This window comes from Neofelis nebulosa, chromosome 7, assembly GCF_028018385.1.
Source record: "Neofelis nebulosa isolate mNeoNeb1 chromosome 7, mNeoNeb1.pri, whole genome shotgun sequence".
In the NCBI taxonomy this organism is placed as follows: Eukaryota; Metazoa; Chordata; class Mammalia; order Carnivora; family Felidae; genus Neofelis; species Neofelis nebulosa.
Window position 1 is genome coordinate 60,730,196 of NC_080788.1, and position 21,224 is coordinate 60,751,419.

The 21,224-nt window shown below is 44.0% G+C and overlaps 1 protein-coding gene across 1 annotated transcript in view; it reads left to right on the plus strand.

The window, feature by feature from the left end:
- Nucleotides 1–21,224, plus strand: part of TGM7 (transglutaminase 7) — a 22,607-nt gene continuing 1,383 nt past the window's right edge. The window contains exons 1-11 of the mRNA XM_058740554.1: nt 1–142; nt 5,705–5,887; nt 6,549–6,794; nt 7,417–7,535; nt 9,165–9,293; nt 9,382–9,559; nt 12,061–12,199; nt 16,885–16,988; nt 17,344–17,586; nt 19,081–19,407; nt 19,806–19,966. Of these exons, the coding sequence (XP_058596537.1) occupies nt 1–142; nt 5,705–5,887; nt 6,549–6,794; nt 7,417–7,535; nt 9,165–9,293; nt 9,382–9,559; nt 12,061–12,199; nt 16,885–16,988; nt 17,344–17,586; nt 19,081–19,407; nt 19,806–19,966 (1,971 nt within the window). The remainder of the gene's footprint in view (nt 143–5,704; nt 5,888–6,548; nt 6,795–7,416; nt 7,536–9,164; nt 9,294–9,381; nt 9,560–12,060; nt 12,200–16,884; nt 16,989–17,343; nt 17,587–19,080; nt 19,408–19,805; nt 19,967–21,224) is intronic.

Consider the following 21,224-nt stretch of genomic DNA (forward strand, 5'->3'; position numbering starts at 1 on the left):
ATGTTCCAAAATGCTTGGGGAGGATTTCGTGGAGAAGTGGATGCTGAGTTTTACTGGAAAAATCGAGACAGTGGGGATGTAGATCCCTACATCCAGAGGTTTGGAGGCCACAACATGAATGAAGCAGAGTTTATGGGCTACCGTGAGATAAAATTGGATAGATAAGTTGGGACCACATTGTGGAGGACAGTGAACACTTCACGAAGAAATTTGTACTTGAACCTTCAAATAATAAGATATTTTTCTTCTTGCACATTCTAAGGAACATAGAAACACTCTGCAGTAATCTCATCGCTTAGGAATCTTCATGGGCTCTCACAAAGATGTATCCTTTTACATTTTTTAAAAGGGAAGAAATGAAAAAGAATGAAGTATTTATCAAAGTCCCAAACCGACAATAACGAGAAGTGGGAAAAGAAAAGACACTGACATAGAAGCTAGACTAAGTGCAGGGACAAGAGCAGGAGAAGAGAAGGAGCCAAAGTGCACCTGACATTTGCTGGCAGGTACTGGCTCTCACTGCTGGCTGTGCCTGGGATAATTTACCCTTCGCCATCTCTGTCTGGAGCTTTCCAGTCCTTTGCCAGTAGCCTGATTGCCTAGGATGTTGCTGGCTGTGGATTGTTTTAACCTGCCCCAGTCTTCACCCAAACTAGCTTTGCGAAGCACTGGAAGTCAAGGTATTTCAAGTGTTTATTAGCCTGCCACATGACCGTGAGCTTCAGTCCCTCGCACACACAGGGCGGTCCCTCTTTTCTTCTTGCCAACACTTTCGTTTAGGTCCTCTTAGTTTTTTTACCTGGGTTATTGCAACAGAGTCTCACTGCCCTTCCCTCTCTAGACTTTTTTCCCTCTGTCTGTGCTACATACCATACCTGGATTAATCCTCAACTACAGCTTTGATGGTGCCACTCCTGCTCAGAAACCCGCCTCTAATCAAAGTAACACTTTTCCTTGATACAAAAGGAATACATGTTCAAAGCAAAAGTGTGACAATACCAAAAAACTCAAAGGAAAGAAAAATTTCCCATAATATCACCACCTACAGATAATCTGTAACATACTGGGTTTTAGTATTTTTATGTTACTTTTTAATACCTCATGAATTATTTCCCCATATTCTTTGTTCTTTTTGTTTGTTATATTGACATCAGAGGAATAAAGTTTATGTATCCAACACTTACTATAGGATATTTAGGTTGCACTGAACATCCTTATGTTTACATTTTTGTACATAAATTATGATTTTTTTCTTAGGAAAAATTCCCAGAAGAGGAATTTGTGCCTCAAATGTATTTATGTTTTAAGGCTTTCTTTTCTTTTAAATGTTTATTTATTTTTAAGAGAGAGAGACAGAGTGTGAGCGGGGAAGGGACAGAGAGAGAGACATACACAGAATCAGAAGCAGGCTTCAGGCTCTGAGCCATCAGCACAGAGCCCGATGTGGGACTCGAACTTGCGAACTGTGAGGTCATGACCTGAGCTGAAGTTGGACGCTCAACCGACTGAGCCACCCAGGCGCCCCTCTTTTCTTTTATAATAAATATTGATGAGTTGCCCTCAGAAAGGTATACCATTTTATCCTCCCACTGTGGGTAGGTATACCCATTAGTAGTGGATCAAACAGCAGCATCTTGGCCTTGAGTCAAGCCCCCCCTCCCCATCCTGGCCCTGCTGCCCACAGAGGGTTTTCTCCTTCTCTTCTGCCACAGCCCCACTGCTGTCCTGTGAGGCTACTCTCCTAGTACTTTACCCATGCTGCCCACATTGTACCAGCAAACATCTCAGAGCATTCCCTAGGGAAGGCAGGAAACCTTGAAGATTAAGAGGGAAGGCTCTGGAGCCAACCTACCTGGGTTCAAATCGCAGCTCTACCCTGTACCTTCCTGCATGTGGGCAACACTATTAACACCTCAATCACAGTGTGGTTGTGAGAACATAAATGATTTCAGACACATAAAATGCTTCGGATGGTACTTGGAAGGTAGTAGGTATTCAGTGAACATTAGCGACCATTATCAGCAGCAATTAGGAACCATGCTCCATCCTAGGTGTGGGGGATCCAGGAGTAAGAAGATGGCCAAGGTCTCTACTTCTGTGGAAATAATCCCAGATACTATTAAGTGCCCAGCAGAGAATAAAAAGGGTGTTCTGATGGTGAGCGATAGGGTGGGAGGTGGGGCATCACATTCAGTGGCTGAAGAAAGCCCCTGTGCAGCAGGTACCTCTGAGCTAAGACCCAAGTGGAGAGATGGAGTTGTCTGTGAGAGTAGGGCTGCCTCAGGTTTTGGTCTCAGATGGCAGGAGCTTCAGAACTCATAATAGGCAGATGACTGTTTTAATGTCCTCCTCATCTGCCCCCACACATTTTCAGGATGATAATACATGGGGGTATATTTTGATCCTTCCTTGTCTTTGTATTAGTCAAGCACCGGGAATCATGTGGCCAAGGCTTCCTCTCCTCTTGCTCAAGTCATTAACTCTGGTGGGCCAATGGCCAAGGCAAGAAGGCCTTGTGGGAGGTGACATGTTTTTACTAATTGCTTCTGCTTGATTTCCTGCCTTGTTAAACCTCTTCCTGATCCTTTTCGTTTTTGAATTTTTTTCCTGCTCCCTTGAAGGACCTCCCTCTTGTTCTCTGAAGTCACTGTCTTCCTGACATGAAAAGGCCTTCAGTGAGACAAATGCATAATGGTGTTAAGTGGAATAAAAAAGAAAACCTGAATCTCCAATGGACAATAAGTTTTCTCTGTGCACTGCAATCTTAGGCATGGAGAGGAAGGCATCTTTCTTCTTCCTCCTCCCCTTTCCTTCCCAAACCACCCCAGCCTGAGTAAAGGGAGAATTGATCTGCCCTCAGAAGTATGCTTCTAGCTGTGGACAGCAGCCCAGAAAAGGCTGCCCCCAATCCTGTTCTCTCTTGTGGAAGTGACGTAAGCAGTTCTGTGTGCTCTTCACTGCCTCTTTTGGGTATCTGATCTTTCAGGGTGGAACGGCCACTGGATGTTACACGTGGGGTGGAGAAGCTTCCTTTGGAGGCTCCGTAGTTCCTGGTATGAAAATGTCAGGCCCCTCAGGAAAAGATAATATACAATCAGTATCTAGGCCAGTTGCTTTCAAACTTTTTGACTCTGACCCACAGTTTACATCATGACCCAGTTACACATAAAATTATTCTTCCTCTCCTTTTGTGTGCTACATTGTGATATTTTCTATTTAAAAAAAATATTGGTCACATTTCTCTGAATTGATTTTGCAAACTACTAATGGATTGGACCTGATGTTTAAAAAATGCTGCTAAGTAACTCAAAGGCATCCGTGTTAGATCTCATCCTGACTTCTCTGGTTGCAATAATATAATTATTTAAGTGCCTAAGTTACAATAAGAGGTTTGAAAACTTTGTACTATTTGATCCAGTGATTCATCTTTGAATCTGCCTCAATGAAAGATGGTTACAAGAAGGGGGATCAAGGGACCATCACGCACATTCTGTTTTTAGTCAAATGTTTAACAAGGTTGTGGGAAAGATACAAATATGAAAGGTGGATTTGATTTTAGGCTGTGAAGGAAAATTTTAAACACTTAATCCCATTTCCTCAGATGAAGTATCAGATGTAATCACAGCTAGTTGAACAACTATACTTAAAGAGTATTTCCTAATAACTTAGCATTAACCTGGAAGAAAACTCCAACATGATACTCCATTGGTGTCTGACTTAAGCCCTAATACTTAGAACCATCTTATTAGCAATGTCTCGGATGAAGACCTGGAAAACTGTTTAGGCAGTCCCCAGATGGCAACGTAAAGCATTTGGGTGAAAGAACAAGGATTTAAGAATTCCAGCCAGGTAGGAAAGATGGGCCAAAACTATCAAAGTGAACTAATTTAGCAAAAACATAAAGAATCAGTGTGGAAGTTCAGAATGTGAATGGCACAAAAACTGGTAGGTGCTAAAATTTGTGTTTCCTCTAGGATGCTGTTTGGCAGCATCCCCGGCCTCTACCCCAAGTTGTGACAACCAAAAATGTATCCAGACATTGCTACATGTCCTTCAGGGGACAGAATTTCTCCACTGGAGAACCACTGAGATAAACTGATGTGCTACTAGGGAAAAAGATCAAATGGATTTTTGTTTACAGTAAGCGCAGTAAATATCACCAGCAAAAATGACTCAGGGGCGCCTGGGTGGCTCAGTTGGTTAAGTGTCCAACTTTGGTTAAGGTCACGATCTCCCAGTTCGTGGGTTCAAGCCCCGCGTCGGACTCTATACTGACAGCTCAGAATCCTGCTTTGCATTGTGCATCTCCCTCTCTCTCTGCCCCTCCCCCACTCGCATGCTGTCTCTCTCTCTCATTCTCTCTCTCTCAAAAATAAAAATAAATAAGCATCAAATTTTTTTAAAAAAATAACAAAGCGGGGCACCTGGGTGGCTCAGTCGGTTGAGCGTCCGACTTCAGCTCAGGTCATGATCTTGCAGCTCGTGAGTTCGAGCCCTGCGTTGGGCTCTGTGCTGACAACTCAGAGCCTGGAGCCTGTTTCAGATTTGTCTCCCTCTCTCTCTGTCCCAACCCACTCGCATTCTGTCTCTGTCTCTCTCAAAAATAAATAAACATTAAAAAAAAATGTTTAAATAACAAAGCAAATACAATCTGAGGCTGTGTCATTACTAGCACTAAGAGCAATTAATGATTACTGAGTGCTTACTCTGTACCTGCCACTACCAGAAGTCCTTTACCTGTGAATCTTCACTCAATGCTCACATGGACCCTATGGGGTAGGAATACCACTGTCTCTATTTTGCAGCTGAGGACACTGATGTCTCTGGATATTAAGTGACTCGCTCAAGGTCTCAGAGCTAAGGTAGTGACAGCCCACACTCTGGCCAGTTGTGCTATGAGAATCTTTAAACTGTACGCTAGGTACACACACAGTAGCTTCCTGGGAAGTGTCAGTGCCCTCATACACCCAGAGCATGGCTGAAAGGTGAGAAGAAGCTACCTACCCAGCATCGTAAGCAGGGACTTGCCTGTAGCTGAGGTCACAGCCTCTAGTCAGCTCACTACTTAATTCATACAAAATTCTCATATGTTCTTTCTTCTATCAGCATGATAATAGAGTAACTTTTGGAAAGACTGTCAACAAAAGTGGTTAATAGTATGTGGTGGCACTTCATGGATTAAGTGTCAATTATCTGGAAACCTTTCTCTTCCTGGGACCCTAATTTTGTTTTTTTTTTTAAATGTTTAGTTATTTTTGAGAGGGTGAGAGACAGAGTGCCAGTGAGGGAGGGAGACACAGAATCTGAAGCAGGCTCTAGGCTCTGAGCTAGTCAGCACAGAGCCTGAAGCAGGGCTTGAACTCACAAATGTTGAGAGTATGACCTGAGCTGAAGTCGGACGCTTAACCTAATGAGCCACCCAGGTGCCCCCTGGGGCCCTCAGTTTTGAGCCCTATAGCTCTGGGTCCAGGTGCAGAGTCACCAGGATCACAATCTTCCCACTCCAGGGTTGGGGCCTGCTAAACTGCCAAGGCTAAGTTGTGAAACTAGCAGGCAGGCATGGCAGAAGGGCTCAGGTGTAGACAGTAATCCTACCGAAGTCAGAGCCAGGTGCCGCAGAAATGATTGAGAAGTGCTGGGGGATGTTGAACCTGGGGAACCACAGCTGGGCAGTGACCTGTCTCCTCTCCTGATACCCCTCCAGTGGTAGCCTTGAAGTTCAGGTCTGTGGACTTGCATAGCCCAAGAAACAACCAGGAGCATCACACGCAGGAGATGGGCCTGAAGCGGCTTGTTGTACGCCGGGGCCAGTCCTTTCTGCTCCAACTACATTTCAGCCGACCCTTCCACTTTGGGACCGACTACCTCACCTTTGTGGCTGAGACGGGTGAGTTCACACTACCCTAAGGCAAAATTCACCTGTAGGGCTCCCACCTCCCCTTCTTGAGTGCTCCCTCCCCTCCCTCTTCCTGGGATCCCCAGGACCCTCTAAGTGCTCACCTGATAAGTGACATTAAAGAAAGATTTGGCCAACTCAGCAAATTGAAACTGTGATGATAACAGCCAATTTTTTTTAAGTTTATTTACTTTGATAGAGAGAGAACACAAGCTGGCGAGGGGCAGAGAGAAGGAGAGACAGAATCTCAAGTAGGCTCTGTGCAGAGCCTGATGTGGGGCTCTGTGAGATCATGACCTGAGCTGAGATCAAGAGTCAGATGTTTATCCAACTGGGCCACCCAGGTACCCTGATAACAGCCAATTTTTAAATGCACAATAGGCACTCTGCTGAAACTTCATATATATTATATAATTTAATCCCCATGACAGGAGTTTTAGCTTTCAGGTACTATGATGATCCCATTTTACAGATAAAAATACCTGAGGCCCACAGATCTTCAGTGGCTTGCCCAAAGACATCCAGTGGCAATAAAAGCCTTAAACCAAAAGGATTAGCCAGTGGTGGAAGAAGGTGAGGGTCCTCCTAGCCCCCTGGAATCATGTCACATAGATTTTAAACCTCACTGAGGGGTCATTTGTCTCTCACACAGGACCAGCGCCCACGGAGTTGCTGGGAACCCGAGCCACCTTCTCCCTTACCCAGGCTCGACAAGGGAATGTCTGGAGTGCTTCTGACTTCACCATTGACACCAACTCACTCTTTGTCTCCCTTTTTACACCATCCAATGCAGTCATTGGTCCTTACACTCTGAAAATAGAGATCTCTCAGGGCCAGGGTCACAGTGTGACCCACCCATTGGGAACTTTCATCCTGCTTTTTAACCCTTGGAATGCAGGTACAACTGCTTCGCAGGCTGTAATGACAACCTGATCCACTAGGAAGGCTCAGGGAGGTTCTTCTGAGAAAGCCCAGAAGATAAAAGCTGCTTATCTATGCCATACCACGTGCTCACTGAAAACCATCTTTAAAAAAAGAATTTTAATGGCATGATGAAAATGCTTGTGGTGTGATGTGCAGTGAAAGAGATTAGGAAACGGAACACAGTGTGATCTTAATTGTATTACATGTACGTGGACAGAACGAGTGGCAGGAATATACCAAACTGTAGTGGTGGGTGTCTGTGAGAAGTGGGAATGAGTGATTTTCATTATCTGCATTCCGTCATCCATATTTTCCAAGTCTCTACAATAGGCTTTCCACTTTTACAATCAGGAAATGATAATCATTATGTTTTAAGGTACAGATTATATCACTGGCCTCTAGAAGAGCATTATAGACTTTTAAGGGGTCCAGTTTCCATTTCTATTGCCACCAACCCATTCCTTCCCCTATTATCCAGCAAGACACTGTCATTACTGTATTTTATTTTGTTTTATTTTATTTTATTTTACTTATTATTATTATTTTTTTATTTCTCTGTTTGTCTTTTGCCCCCTCTCCTACTCTTAACCACTCAGAGGATGATGTCTACCTGCCAAGTGAAATACTATTGCAGGAGTATATCATGATGGACTATGGCTTTGTTTACAAGGGTCATGAAAGATTCATCACCTCCTGGCCCTGGAACTATGGGCAGGTAATACTGTCACCAGAAATGGGGCCTGGGGCAGGTCTCCTTATGCTGGTTCTTAATCAACTCTATTAGCTCACAAAAGGCCACTAACAAATGTCACAGTGTGTGGTGCGGGGCCAATTTCCCAACCAGTAAGAGGGGAAAGGAAGGAAGGGGAGATATCTTTCAAGTTTTTAGTATTTTATATAAAAAACTTAAAACATTATCCAAGTAGACAGGATACTAAAATGAACCTGTCTCTCAGCTCCAGTAATGAGCAATTTATGGTGAATCTTATTCCATCTATACCAGGGGTTTGCAAACTAGAGTCCACTGACTGTTCTTGTGTGGTTCATGAGTTAAAATGGTTTTTGTGTTTTTAAGTTGTTGAAAAATAACTCAAAATTTTTTTGTGATATGCAAATTATATGAAGTTCAAGCTGTGGTGTCCATAAATGACATTTTACGGGAACACAGCCATGCTCATTCACTTAAGTATCACCTGTGGCTGTGTTAATGCTACAGTGGTAGAGTTGTGTAGCTGAGACAGAGACCCCACAGCCTGCAAAAGCTAAAATACTTACTATCTGGTCCTTTACAGAAAAAGTTTGCCATTCCCTGGTCTGTACTGTCCCCATCCCTCCAAACTCATCCCTGGAAGTTTTGAAAGGAATTTATAGATACCATATCACTTAATAGAGTACTACTTTGATTATAGCTCTAAAAGATAAAAACTCTTCCTGAAAAAGTGAATATTATCATAACTGAAAAAATAGACGACAATTCTTTAATAACATCAAATATCCTGTCAGTGTACAAACGGCAGGACCTTTGGCTCTGGGCAACTTTTCCACTTTCAACCAGTAAATATGACTGGTATACTTTCTGCCTCCCTCCCACTGACATCTCAGCCCCATCCACACTCACCAGGAGGGTGGTGGGGAGGGAGTGGGGAGACTGTGTGCTCCAACTGTGACAATTTGTGTGATTTTTTGAAACGGAGACATATGTCTGCATCCCCACCTCTCCCTCACTCACCTGTGCACATCACAGCTGCAAAGACCCAGCATTCTCCATACTTCACATAGGCATATGTATCAAGTATATGTTATAAACTTATGTCATGAACCTACACTGGCTTCTCCTGGGTTCCCAGCTACAGCTGAACTCCTCTACTTGATTTCAAGGCTCCCATACTCTTCTCCCTCACCTTTCACAGCTGCCCTGTTTTTATCCATCTGGTCTTTCCTACTCCCTCATGTCCTCCAGAAAAGAGAACCTCTAAGCCCCTGTCCTGGGCAGCACCATACTCAAAGACCTCAGGTGAACATCCCCACCCTGCTCTCTTCCTGTCTACCTGGCCCTTCCAAGCCTACTGGTGCTAATGGCCTTCTCTGATCTCTTGTCAACAGGGATCCCTCACCTCCAAATTCTGTCTGCATTTTCCATTAGAGCCACTCAGGTTCATTTTCCAGAATTCTGAATCTCATACACTCCCAATTTGACTTATAAGCTCTTTGAAGGCAGGACCTTGTCTTATATTTCACCCCATCCTCATCTCCAGCACATACACACCATCCCTCAAAGCCTGTGTTATTGACTTGAAGTTTTAGGATGCTCTTCTCTTTTCTCTCCCTTGAAATCACTTGGAAGTTTGAAGAGGACATCATAGATATCTGCTTTGAGATCTTGAACAAGAGCCTGTACTTCTTAGAGAACCCATCCAAAGACTACTCCCAGCGGAATGACCCTGTGTACGTCTGCAGGGTGGTGAGTGCCATGGTAAGCACAGAAGCTCTCCCGGCCCTGTCTGAGGACAATCTGAGCTTCCCTAGGGCACTGTGGGGACCCGCCTGTCTGTCCTTTGCAGATCAACAGCAACGATGACAACGGTGTGCTGCAGGGAAACTGGGGAGAGGACTACTCCAGGGGGGTCAGCCCGCTGGAGTGGAATGGCAGCGTAGCCATCCTGCGGCAGTGGTTAGCCAGGGGCAGGCAGTCTGTGAAGTATGGACAGTGCTGGGTCTTTGCAGCTGTGATGTGCACAGGTGAGTGAGGGAGAGATGGGGATGCAGAAGCATTCATTTAATTTTTGTGATGACCCTTTGAAGTCGGGCTCTGGTTATCTCCATTTTCACATAAGTTAACTGTGGCCTGACCATAGCCCCACAGCTAAGAGATGGTTCACACAGGGACTCTCACCCAGCACACTCCATACTCTTGGGGACTCCTGCATATTTTCCTAGGAGGGAGGTTGACCCATCACAATCACTCTGCAGTCTCCTTGATGGCAGTTAGACTATTAAAATAGTCACTTGGATAAAGAAGAGTGTGGCCCCAAAGTGGAAGCAAAGGCAGCTTCTCTCTGCCACTGCTCAGGTTTCTCAGCTCCTGGTGAGCCTGGAGTCAGGGACAGCTGGGGGAAGCTTGAAGTACAAGCAAATGGTCTGGGAAAGTCTGATCCCACCTGTAGGCAGAGCTGGCGGCTCCCAAATACTTCTTGGAGAGTTTCTTGAGGAGTTACAATAGGAGATTTGCTACTTTGCTAACTACCCACATGGAGCATCAGTGTTTTTTGCATTACCATTTATTTATGATTTAGTGCAAAGGTGTTGATCGGATTATCTGTGAGGATGAGGGAAAGACAGAATACTGAGGTGTCTGCCTGTCTTGCCCCATGCAAGGCAGGAGTACCTTACACATGCTACCTGTTGTGTTGTGATGCTCAGTGTTTGCTGAGTGAATGGGCTGACTCTGAATTGGAGGATGAGGGAGCAAAGAACAGAGAAGACAGAGACAGGGGCCAAAGACAAAGTTCTAGATTTTTCTGAGAGGGGCAGCATAGCTTGGCAGATATGTACAGGTGCTAGAGATAGACGAGATGTTTAAATCTGAGTATTCAAACAGAGTGACCTCACTTTGCTCATTCATTTTCCCTGGAAAATGCTCAGCACAGCACCAGCATTTAATATGGCCACATTTGTCTTGGGCTAGGAAGTCCCTGGTTAGGCAGGTGTTGTAGAGGAGAGCTTGGGCCCTTAGGCCCTGGGATGAGAGGGAGAAGGTCTAGGTCTGCATCCTTACTCCATCTTGAAGCCTCTCCCCACTCCCAGGCCCTAAAGTTCTGGGGCCATTGAGGAAGGGGACAGCTGCTCCCACCACACAGCCTCTGGCCACTTGCAGTCCTGCTCTAGCTGTCACCCCTGCAGAGAGGTTATGAAAAGCTCAGGAGATGTGCTGGGAGTAGAGAAGTGACTGTAAGCACATGGCTGGCTCCCTTTGGGACTCTTGAATCAATTGTAACAAAAAGATTGGTCAATCTCAATAGTCCTCTTACTTTTCAAAGCACTATAATCCTCCCAGCAGCCTCAGGAGGCACCCACTGCTGGTCCTGAGCTGGAGAGGGATAGGATAAACTTGTCTGAACTCCTCGCCTCGCTGGCTGAGGTGGAGACCTATGTTCCAAAGGTCACATCTGGCTCTTGGCTTGATTTTACTTGGCCTTGGGAAGGTGTGTGTGTGTGTGTGTGTGCGCGTGCGCGTGCGCTTACGCTTGGGTGTGGTGATGGTGTAGGTGATGTAATATCTGCTTTGTGTGAGTAGATCTTAACTACTTAAGTGAAATCTTAAGATCTTAACTCAGTTTTGGGGGCACCTGGGTGGCTCAGTAGGTTGAGCGTCCAACTTGGGCTCTCAGGGCATGATCTCAAGGTTCATGAGTTCAAGCCTTGCATTGGGTTTGCTGCTATCAGCACAGAGCCCGCTTCAGATCCTGTCTCCCTCTCTCTCTGCCCCTCCCCAGCTTGAGCTCTCTCAAAGATAAATAAAACATTAAAAAAAAAAAAAAAGAAAAAGATCTTTACTCAGCATTAAAAAGCCTTTGTAGTACTATCCTGAGATGCCACAAGAGGATGCTGTTGCCTTATCAAAGATGGCTATTGCCTCATTGTACAAGCAAGTTCCCTCTGTCTCTGATGTCTTCCAATTACTTCTATGTCTATCTTGCCCTTCTATCCTTTCTCTGATTTCTTTCTTACCTCCTCCAAATCCTTGTATTTCAGTAGAATTACAGATTCAGAATTTCAGAATTGAAAATCATCTGTTTCAATTCCTTATTTTGTTACACACAAGGAGACTAAGGCCCAGAGAAGTTAAGCCACACAGCTTCTCTTCTAAAACAGGCCACAAGGCCTGAAGTTTTTTATTTTCTTTCAAATTAGCAAATGTTTTAGGTTCTCTGTTTTTAATCTGGAAAGCTGCTGAATGGAAAAAGCGCTAAATAATAAATTGAGTTGCTTATTGTTGTTTTAAGTAACCTTCAAACGATTTCTTTTTCCTAGTGGGATGGAGACCATCAATGGGGCAGGTAGGCAGCAGGGTTCTGGGCCTGGGTGCAGTGCTTTGAGAATAAAGGACTTACAGGTATGGATCTGCAAGAATCTTGGCCTTCTTTCTCTCCTCCAGCTTAAAAGTTAGAAAGCATGCATGGGGAGCTAACGATTCTGCTTGAAATGAACTCAGTGATTCTCCATGTTTTCTTTCTCTTTAGTAATGAGATGTTTAGGTGTTCCAACCCGTGTGGTTTCCAATTTTCGTTCTGCACACAACATGGACAGGAACTTGACCGTCGACACCTACTATGACCAAAATGCAGAGATGCTGCCTACTCAGAAGCGAGACAAAATATGGTAAGGGACACCATCTCAAACACATCTCTCTCCATGTCAGGAAGGGTAAGGAAGCTCTGACCTGGTTCTCTCTAGTTTTGAGGCAATATCATCCTTTATCTTGTTGCTGGTGCCCAGAGAGCAATTCCCTAACCTAGGAGACTGTTCTGGCTAATTACATCATCACACTAAACTCCCTTCAGAAATATAAGACTATGGGATAACATTCTGAAGCCCACAACCAAAAAAATTGATTTTGTGTTCTGTGAACACTAACTTCAAAATCTTTATGCATCTTACATGACTCTTCCTTCTTTGAGCCATCTGTTTGTGCCATTCTCTGTTTCTCCTCCGGGCAAAGCCTACACTTGCTGCTTTTGTCCACTTCCTCAGTCTCTCCTGTTTCCTCCTCTATCCACCTCACTCCCTCTGTGTGTGTGTGTGTGTGTGTGTGTGTGTGTGTGCCTTTATTCTGGATCTCTGATCTCTTCCCCTGGCTCCCTTCTCCTCTGCTGTACTGTAAATCTGGTGTCATGTTTTTCCTTTTCCAGCCAGTTTCCAGGTCAGATCTTTGGGTTGTGTGAGAGCTAGTGGCAATCCTTGGAGCCCCTCCAGCTCTGAGCTCCTAAAGGGCTGAAGAACCCCCAATTCAATCAGCAGTGGTGTATCTGAGAAGGCTATATCACTTATGTAGCGTTCGGTGTGTGAATGCATAACCTGAATCTAATTATGAGAAAGCCTCAGATAAGCTCAAAATGAATATAGCTCTGGCAAATAAATACTGAATTCAAAATTTCAATGTAATAAAACAAAGGCTGAGAAACTGCTCCAGATCAAGGTAGACAAAGGAGACAGGACAGCTAAATGCAATGTGTGATCCTAGACTGGGTGGTAAAGAATGTAATAAAGGACACTATTCGAATTCTACCAAACATTTAAAGAGTTAATGCCTATTCTCTTGAAGCTGTTCCAAAAAATAGAAATGGAAGGAAAACTTCCAAACTCTTTCTATGAAGCCAGCATTACCTTGTTTCCAAAACCAGACAAAGACCTAACTAAAAAGGAGAACTATAGACCAATTTCCCTAATGAACATGGACACAAAAATCCTCAACAAGATACTAGCCAACTGGATCCAGCAATACATGAAAAAACTTATTCACCACGACCAAGTGGGATTTATACCTGGGATGCAGGGTTGGTTCAATATCCAAAAAACAATCAATGTGATTCATCACATCAATAAAAGAAAGGACAAGAACCACATGATCCTCTCAGTAGATGCAGAGAAAGCATTTGACAAAATACAGCATCCTTTCTTGATAAAAACCCTCAAGAAAGTAGGGATAGAAGGATCATACCTCAAGATCATAAAATCCATATATGAAAGACCCAATGCTAATACCATCCTCAATGGGGAAAAACTGAGAGCTTTCCCCCTAAGGTCAGGAACAAGACAGGGATGTCCACTCTCACCACTATTATTCAACATAATATTGGAAGTCCTAGCCTCAGCAATCAGACAACACAAAGGAATAAAAGGCATCCAAATCAGTCAGGAAGAGGTCAAACTTTCACTCTTTGCAGATGACATGATACTCTATATGGAAAATCAAAAAAATTCCACCAAAAACCTGCTAGAACTGATCCATGAATTCAGCAAAGTCACAGGATATAAAATCAATGCACAGAAATTGGTTGCATTCCCATACACCAACAATGAAGCAACAGAAGGAGAAATCAAGGAATTGATCCCATTTAAAATTGCACCCAAACCCATAAAATACTTAGGAATAAACCTAACCAAAGAGGTGAAAAATCTATACACTGAAAACTATAGAAAGCTTATGAAAGAAATTGAAGACACAAAAAAAAAAAAAAAAGGAAAAAGATTCCATGCTCCTGGATAGGAAGAACAAATATTTTTAAAATGTCAATACTACCCAAAGCAATCTACATACTCAATGCAATCCCTATCAAAATACCAGCATTCTTTACAGAGCTAAAACAAACAATCCTAAAATTTGTATGGAACCAGAAAAGACCCCAAATAGCCAAAGCAATCTTGAAAAAGAAAACCAAAGCTAGAGGCATCACAATCCCGGACTTCAAGCTGCATTACAAAGCCATAATCATCAAGACAGTATGGTACTGACACAAAAACAGACACTCAGATCAATGAAACACAATAGGGAACCCACATATGGACCCACAAATGTATGGCCAACTAATCTTTGACAAAGCAGGAAAGAATATCCAATGGAATAAAAACAGTCTCTTCAGCAAGTGGTGCTGGGAAAACTGGACAGCGACATGCAGAAAAATGAACCTGGACCACTTTCTTACACCATACACAAAAATAAACTCAAAATGGATGAAAGACCTAAATATAAGACAGGAAGCCATCAAAATCCTCAAGGAGAAAGCAGGCAAGAAACTCTTTGACCTTGGTTGCAGCAAATTTTTACTCAACATGTCTCCAGAGGCAAGGGAAACAAAAGGAAAAATGAACTGTTGGGACCTCATCAAAATAAAAAGCTTCTGCACAGCGAAGGAAACAATCAGCAAAACTAAAAGGCAACCGACGGAATGGGAGAAGATATTTGCAAATGACATATCAGATAAAGGGTTAGTATCCAAAATCTATAGAGAACTTATCAAACTCAACACCCAAAAAACAAATAATCCAGTGAAGAAATGGGCAAAAGACATGAATAGACACTTCTCCAAAGAAGTTCGACATCCAGATGGCCAACCAACACATGAAAAAATGCTCAACATCACTCATCATCAGGGAAATACAAATCAAAAGCACAATGAGATACCGCCTCACACCTGTTAGAAAGGCTAACGTTAACAACTCAGGCAACAACAGATGTTGGCAAGGATGCAGAGAGAGAGGATCTCTTTTGCACTCCTGGTGGGAATGCAAACTGGTGCAGCCATTCTGGAAAACAGTATGGAGATTCCTCAAAAAATTAAAAATAGAACTACTCTATGACCTAGCAATTGCACTACTAGGTATTTATCCAAAGGATACAGGTATGCTGTTTTGAAGGGGCACATGCACCCCAATGTTTATAGAAACACTATCAACAATAGCTAAAGTATGGAAAGAGCCCAAATGTCCATCAATGGATGAATGGATAAAGCAGATGTGGTATATATATACAATGGAGTATTACTCAGCAATCAGAAAGAATGAAATCTTGCCATTTGCAACTATGCGGATGGAACTGGAGGGTATTATGCTAAGTGAAATTAGTCAGAGAAAGACAAATATCATATGACTTCACTCATATGAGGACTTTAAGATACAAAACACATGAACATAAGGAAAGGGAAGCAAAAATAATATAAAAACAGGGAGGGGGACAAAACACAAGAGACTCTTAAATATGGAGAACAAACAGGGTTACTGGAGAGGTTGTGGGAGGGGGGATGGGCTAAATGGGTAATGGGAATTAGGAATCTGCTCCTGAAATCATTGTTGCACTATATGCTAACTAATTTGGATGTAAATTAAAAGCTAAAAAATAAAAAAAAAGAAGATGTGGTAGATATATACATAATGGAGTATTACTCGGCAATGAAAAAGAATGAAATCTTGCCATTTGCAACTACGTGGATGGAACTAGAAGTATTATGCTAAGCGGAATTAGAGAAAGACAAATATCATATGACTTCACTCATATGAGGACTTTAAGATACAAAACAGATGAATATAGGAGAAGGGAAGCAAAAATAATATAAAAACAGGGAGGGGGACAAAACATAAGAGACTATTAAATATGTAGAACAAACAAAGGGTTGCTGGAAGGGTTGTGGGAGGTGGAATGGGCTAAATGGGTGAGGTGCATTATTCTTGAAATCATTGTTGCACTATATACTAACTTGGATGTAAATTAAAAAAAAATAAATAGGACAATATTTGGTCGATTGATAAAATTGAAATATAGACAGTAAATTAGATAAAATATTATATCAATAAGAAATGCGTGGGGTTGATAACTGTAAGGGAAGATCTCCATTCTTAGAAAATACACACTGAAGTAAAAAACAAAAGAAAAAACGTATTGATAATCTTCAAATCCATACTGAAAGAAAGCCAATGATAAAGCAAATGAAGCGAAATGTTAACGATAGATAACTTGGGTATATGGGTATTTTTTGTAATTTTAAAAAATGTTTATTTATTTTTGAAAGAGAGACAGAGACATGAGCGGGGGAGGGGGGGCAGAGAGAGAGGGAGACCCGGAATCCAAAGCAGACTCCAGGCTCTGAGCTGTCAGCACAGAGCTCAGTGCGGGGCTTGAACTTATGAACTGTGAGATCATGACCTGCACTGAAGTCTGACGCTTAACTGATTGAGCCACCCAGGCACCCCTGGGTATTTTTTGTAATATTCTTGCAACTTTACTGTAAGCTTGAAATTACTTCCAAATAAAGAGTAAAAAAAGGGGGGGATATAATTAGTACATAACAACTTTGTACAGTGCCATATAGTACCTAGATTTTTCATGGGTGATCACTTCATAATTTATACAAATGTTAAATCCCTATGTTGTACACCTGAAAATAATATAATATAGTATGTCAATTACATTTTAAATTTTAAAAACAACAATATAAAGCACTCAATATAGTGTCTGATACCTGACAAATCCAGGAAAATGTGAATCTTCATTTCCTTACTCTTCTCTGCAGGAATTTCCATGTCTGGAATGAGTGCTGGATGATCCGGAAAGATCTCCCACCAGGATACAATGGGTGGCAAGTTCTGGACCCCACTCCCCAGCAAACCAGCAGCGGTGAGTGAGGGCCACTGTGGAAGGATCTGGGCTCCGTTGGGGGGGGGGGGGCTGAGCAGGGGGACTGATCACAAGAGCAGGAGGCCAGAAAGGGGTAGTATTTTATCTTACTTCATTGCCTTCAGCTGGGTGACCCAGATGACTTGCAGGACCTTGTTTTCTCACCTGCAAAGTGGGGAAGCTGATAAATGCCACAGGTGGCTGTGAGGATCGGATGAATTTGTGGGAACCTGAGAGCACTCGGTGTGTGAGGGTTTTCTCCATCCCATCCCCTTACCTGCCCTCGCCACCACCAGCCGGCCCAGTCCACATGCTAGCAGCTGTCAGCTGTCTTCAACTTCTGTTCCTTCCACAGGGATATTCTGCTGCGGCCCTGCTTCTGTGAAGGCCATCAGGGAAGGGGAGGTTCACCTGCCCTATGACACCCCATTTGTGTACGCCGAGGTGAATGCTGATGAAGTCATTTGGCTCTTCAGAGATGGTCAGGCCCAGGAAATCCTGGACCATAATACCCATTCCATTGGGAAGGAAATCAGCACCAAGATGGTAGGGTCAGCTAAGCGACAGAACATTACCAGCTCCTACAAGTATCCAGAAGGTGCTTGGGGCCCTGGGGTTTCAGGGTGGGTGGACGTGACGTCTGTTGTGTTCTTCCCAGTGAGAACGGCTCATGCCTGTTAAAACCAACACCACCTGATCACCTCCTCCTTATTGCAAACTCCCAGGGGCTTTCCTGGACCCTGGCCATGTGGGCCTAGGGCTGCTGGACTGAGCGAATAAAAACAGAGAGTGCCCAGTTAAATCTGAATTCCAGATCAGTTCAGATAAGCAAATATTTCATTAGTATAAGTGTGTCCCAAATATAGCATGTAATATACTTAAACAAAAATTATTATATACCTGAAATTCAAATTTACCTGAAATTCAAATGGAATGTTCTTTATTATTATGGCAACTCTGTCCTAGGGTCATATCATGGTCTCCTTACATCATGGCAGTGGGGGTGGCAGCAAGGAGTGAGGTGGACACTTAAGGAGGGAAAGGAAGGACACCTGGCCTGTGGAAGGGAGTAGATGTCCCTGTGGAGAAGGCCAGGGTGGCATCAGGCTGCCTGAGTACCAACAATGCTGCTATGTTGGTACTGCTATGTTCTAGTGGTATAAGCCTGGATGTGTTCTTAACATCCCTGTGCCTCCACCTCCTCATCTGTAAAATGGGTTAATGATACCTCAGAGGGCTATTGTGAGGGCAGCTGAGTATACAGAGAAAGCACTTGGAGCAATGCCTCTGGTGCATAGTAACTTTACTAGAGAAGTCCACAATTTGGGATGAGTTGGAGTTCAACCTGAATGTTGAGTAGACCCCAAGAGCAAGAGATGAAGACCCACTTAAAAGATTTGAGCATGTATTTTATTTATTTTATTTTTTTTACCTTTTATTTTATTTTATTATTTTCTTCAATATATGAAATTTATTGTCAAATTAGTTTCCATACAACACCCAGTGCTCATCCCAAAAGGTGCCCTCCTCAATACCCATCACCCACCCTCCCCTCCCTCCCACCCCCCCATCAACTCTCAGTTTGTTCTCAGTTTTTAAGAGTCTCTTGAGCATGTATTTTAGAAGTGAGGATGTTGATGCGGTGGGGGAGGGGGGAAAGCCTTTGTCTTTGATGATGATGATGGCAGTGATGATGGTGACAATACTGATGACAAAGAACAGTACTGGGTACTTATATTCAGCAACTCATTTAACTCAAATTTTTGGCAACTCTATGAGGCAAGGAGATATATCTGGGTTATAAATGAAAGAATTGAGCACCAAGGGATTAAGGGACACCTAGCTGAGCAAGATTTGAATGCAGCACCAAGCAATATACCAATCCCCTGTTCTCAGCCACGATGCTGTATTGTCTCCTTATGTGGCTCCTTATGTGTAGCTATTGTCTCCTTATGTAGCTGTATTGTCTCCTTATGTAGCTTCCCTTTGGGAAGGGAGCTGGAAGTTTCTGGGTGGCTTGTTTCCCAAAGAAGGCCACTGGTCCTCTCAACCCCTCCTCACTGAGGTCTTTCCTGGCTCTCCTTTCTGCCAGGATCCCCTGAGGAGCGATCTGTGTTCATGAAGGCTTCCCAGAAAATGCTGGGCCCAGGAAGGGCCTCCTCACCCTTCCTGGATCTGCTGGGGTCCAGGGGGTCTCAGGATCAGCCAGCCCAGCTGCAGCTTCACCTGGCCAGGACGCCTGAGTGGGGCCAGGACCTGTTGCTGAAGCTGCATGCCCTGAGGGTGCCAGACAGAGTCCACCCCCGGGGTCCCATCAGACTGGTGGTGCACTTCTGCGCACAGGCCCTGCTGCACCAGGGTGGCACCCGGGAGCCCCTCTGGAGGCAAACAGTGCACTTGAACCTGGACTTTGGGGAGGGTGAGTATGAACAAGGCCTGGAAAATCACCTATAGGGATGGGAGCTGTGGGGTCATGAACAAAGCTGGGATGGTTCAGCCAGATTACACAGAGATCCCTGCACCCCAACACACACGTGCCAGGTAGTGAAGTTGTTGTTGGCAGGGGGTCACATATGCCATGGGCTGTACGTCTGACACTATCCCACTAGGTGAGACATAGCAATGACTTCTGGGGGCAGTAGGTATAGGTTAAGTACACTGTATCTTTCTCTTTGTTATGCACACATACTTTCACACACATACAGACTCACACACATAGTCTCTCACACATACAAATTTCCGTGTGTGTGTGTGTGTGTGTGTGTGTGTGTGTGTGTCTTTGTTTCCAGACTCAAGATGTCTTTTGTCTGTGCTTAGAGATACAGTGGCCGCTCTTGCTACCCTACGACAATTATAGAAACAAGCTGACAGATGAGAAGCTGATCCGTGTGTCTGGCATTGCCAAGGTGGAGGATATGGGGAGGTCCATGCTGGTCCTAAAAGATATCTCTCTGGAGCCTCCCAATTTATCTATTGAGGTAAGGTGTCTTGGACAGAGATGGAGCCCGGAAGCCCTTTGACTCACCCGACCCAGGAGCTGGGGCTACAGCAGTGAATGAGATACAGTCGCTGCTTCAGACACCAAATAGATGATTAAAGCACAGTATGGTGTTGTCTTGTCCTCTGTGCAAAGTGCAGGGCAGAGTGGAAGTCTTCCCAGAGGAAGTGACATTTCGTGGAGGATGCATAGGCAGACACTGTCCAGAGAAATGAGATGGAGATGAAAGCATTTTAAGTAGGGAGGTAGCTTTGCAGAGGCAGAGAGGCAGGAGAGGCATGGCTGGGAGATTGAGTAGAGGAGCCGGATTTGAGAAAAACCACAAGTGAAATTCCAAAGGTGACTGCAGATAACACAGGGTTGACAGGGAAGAGGGAGGACACATGAAAGGAGCCTCAGATTTGAGTTCTAAGATTGTGTGGCTGGCAAGGTCATTACAGGTGGAAGAAGGATAAATGGAGGGCAGAAATATTCCCCATTTCCCATTACCAGGGTTTTCCTTTCCTCAAAGCCTCCTTTCTCCATCTCCCCTCCTGTTCTAAAGAACTTGCCCACTGCCTGATCCCAACCTGGCTTTGTACCTGCTGGATTTGTTAGTGGCACACTCCACCCCAACCAGAATGAGTAGCTCCACATCATAAACCATGTGACCACCTGACAGTTTTCACCTGGGCGTGTTGTCAGGCCACGGTGTGGCAAACAGTGGGCAGAATCACAGCCTGGTGCTGAGGCGAGGACCCTGCCCCCATTACCCAGAGCCCTGGTTACAAACAAGATCCAATGCAAACACATCAGAACCAGAGTAGACTATCAATTGGTCCCCACAGTTAAGGGAACTGGGGATGATTTGTGTGAGTATGAAGGATCCCAAAGACATTTTTGCCTGTTCTACTTTGATGCCCTCATTAGAGGACAAGGGATTTGTTTCTTTCTTTGAATTTTAGAGAAGTCAGGATGGGTTCTTACTTTTTCTTAATTCTCTGTTTGAGGCAGAACATGCCTCGAGTATGATCTGGGTGGTCAGGACCCATTTTAGTTCAACATATGTTCATCAAATATCCACCACCTGGTTGGCACTGCACTAGGCACTGGGCTCGAGAAGTGAGTAGGATAGAGACCCTTCCTCCCACTCACAGGCCAAGGCCATGCTGCCCTATGACACAGACCTCACGTGGGATGCACAGAACACACCTGGGGAAACTCAAGAGTGTTTCTACTGTCAGAACAACGTGGGGGAA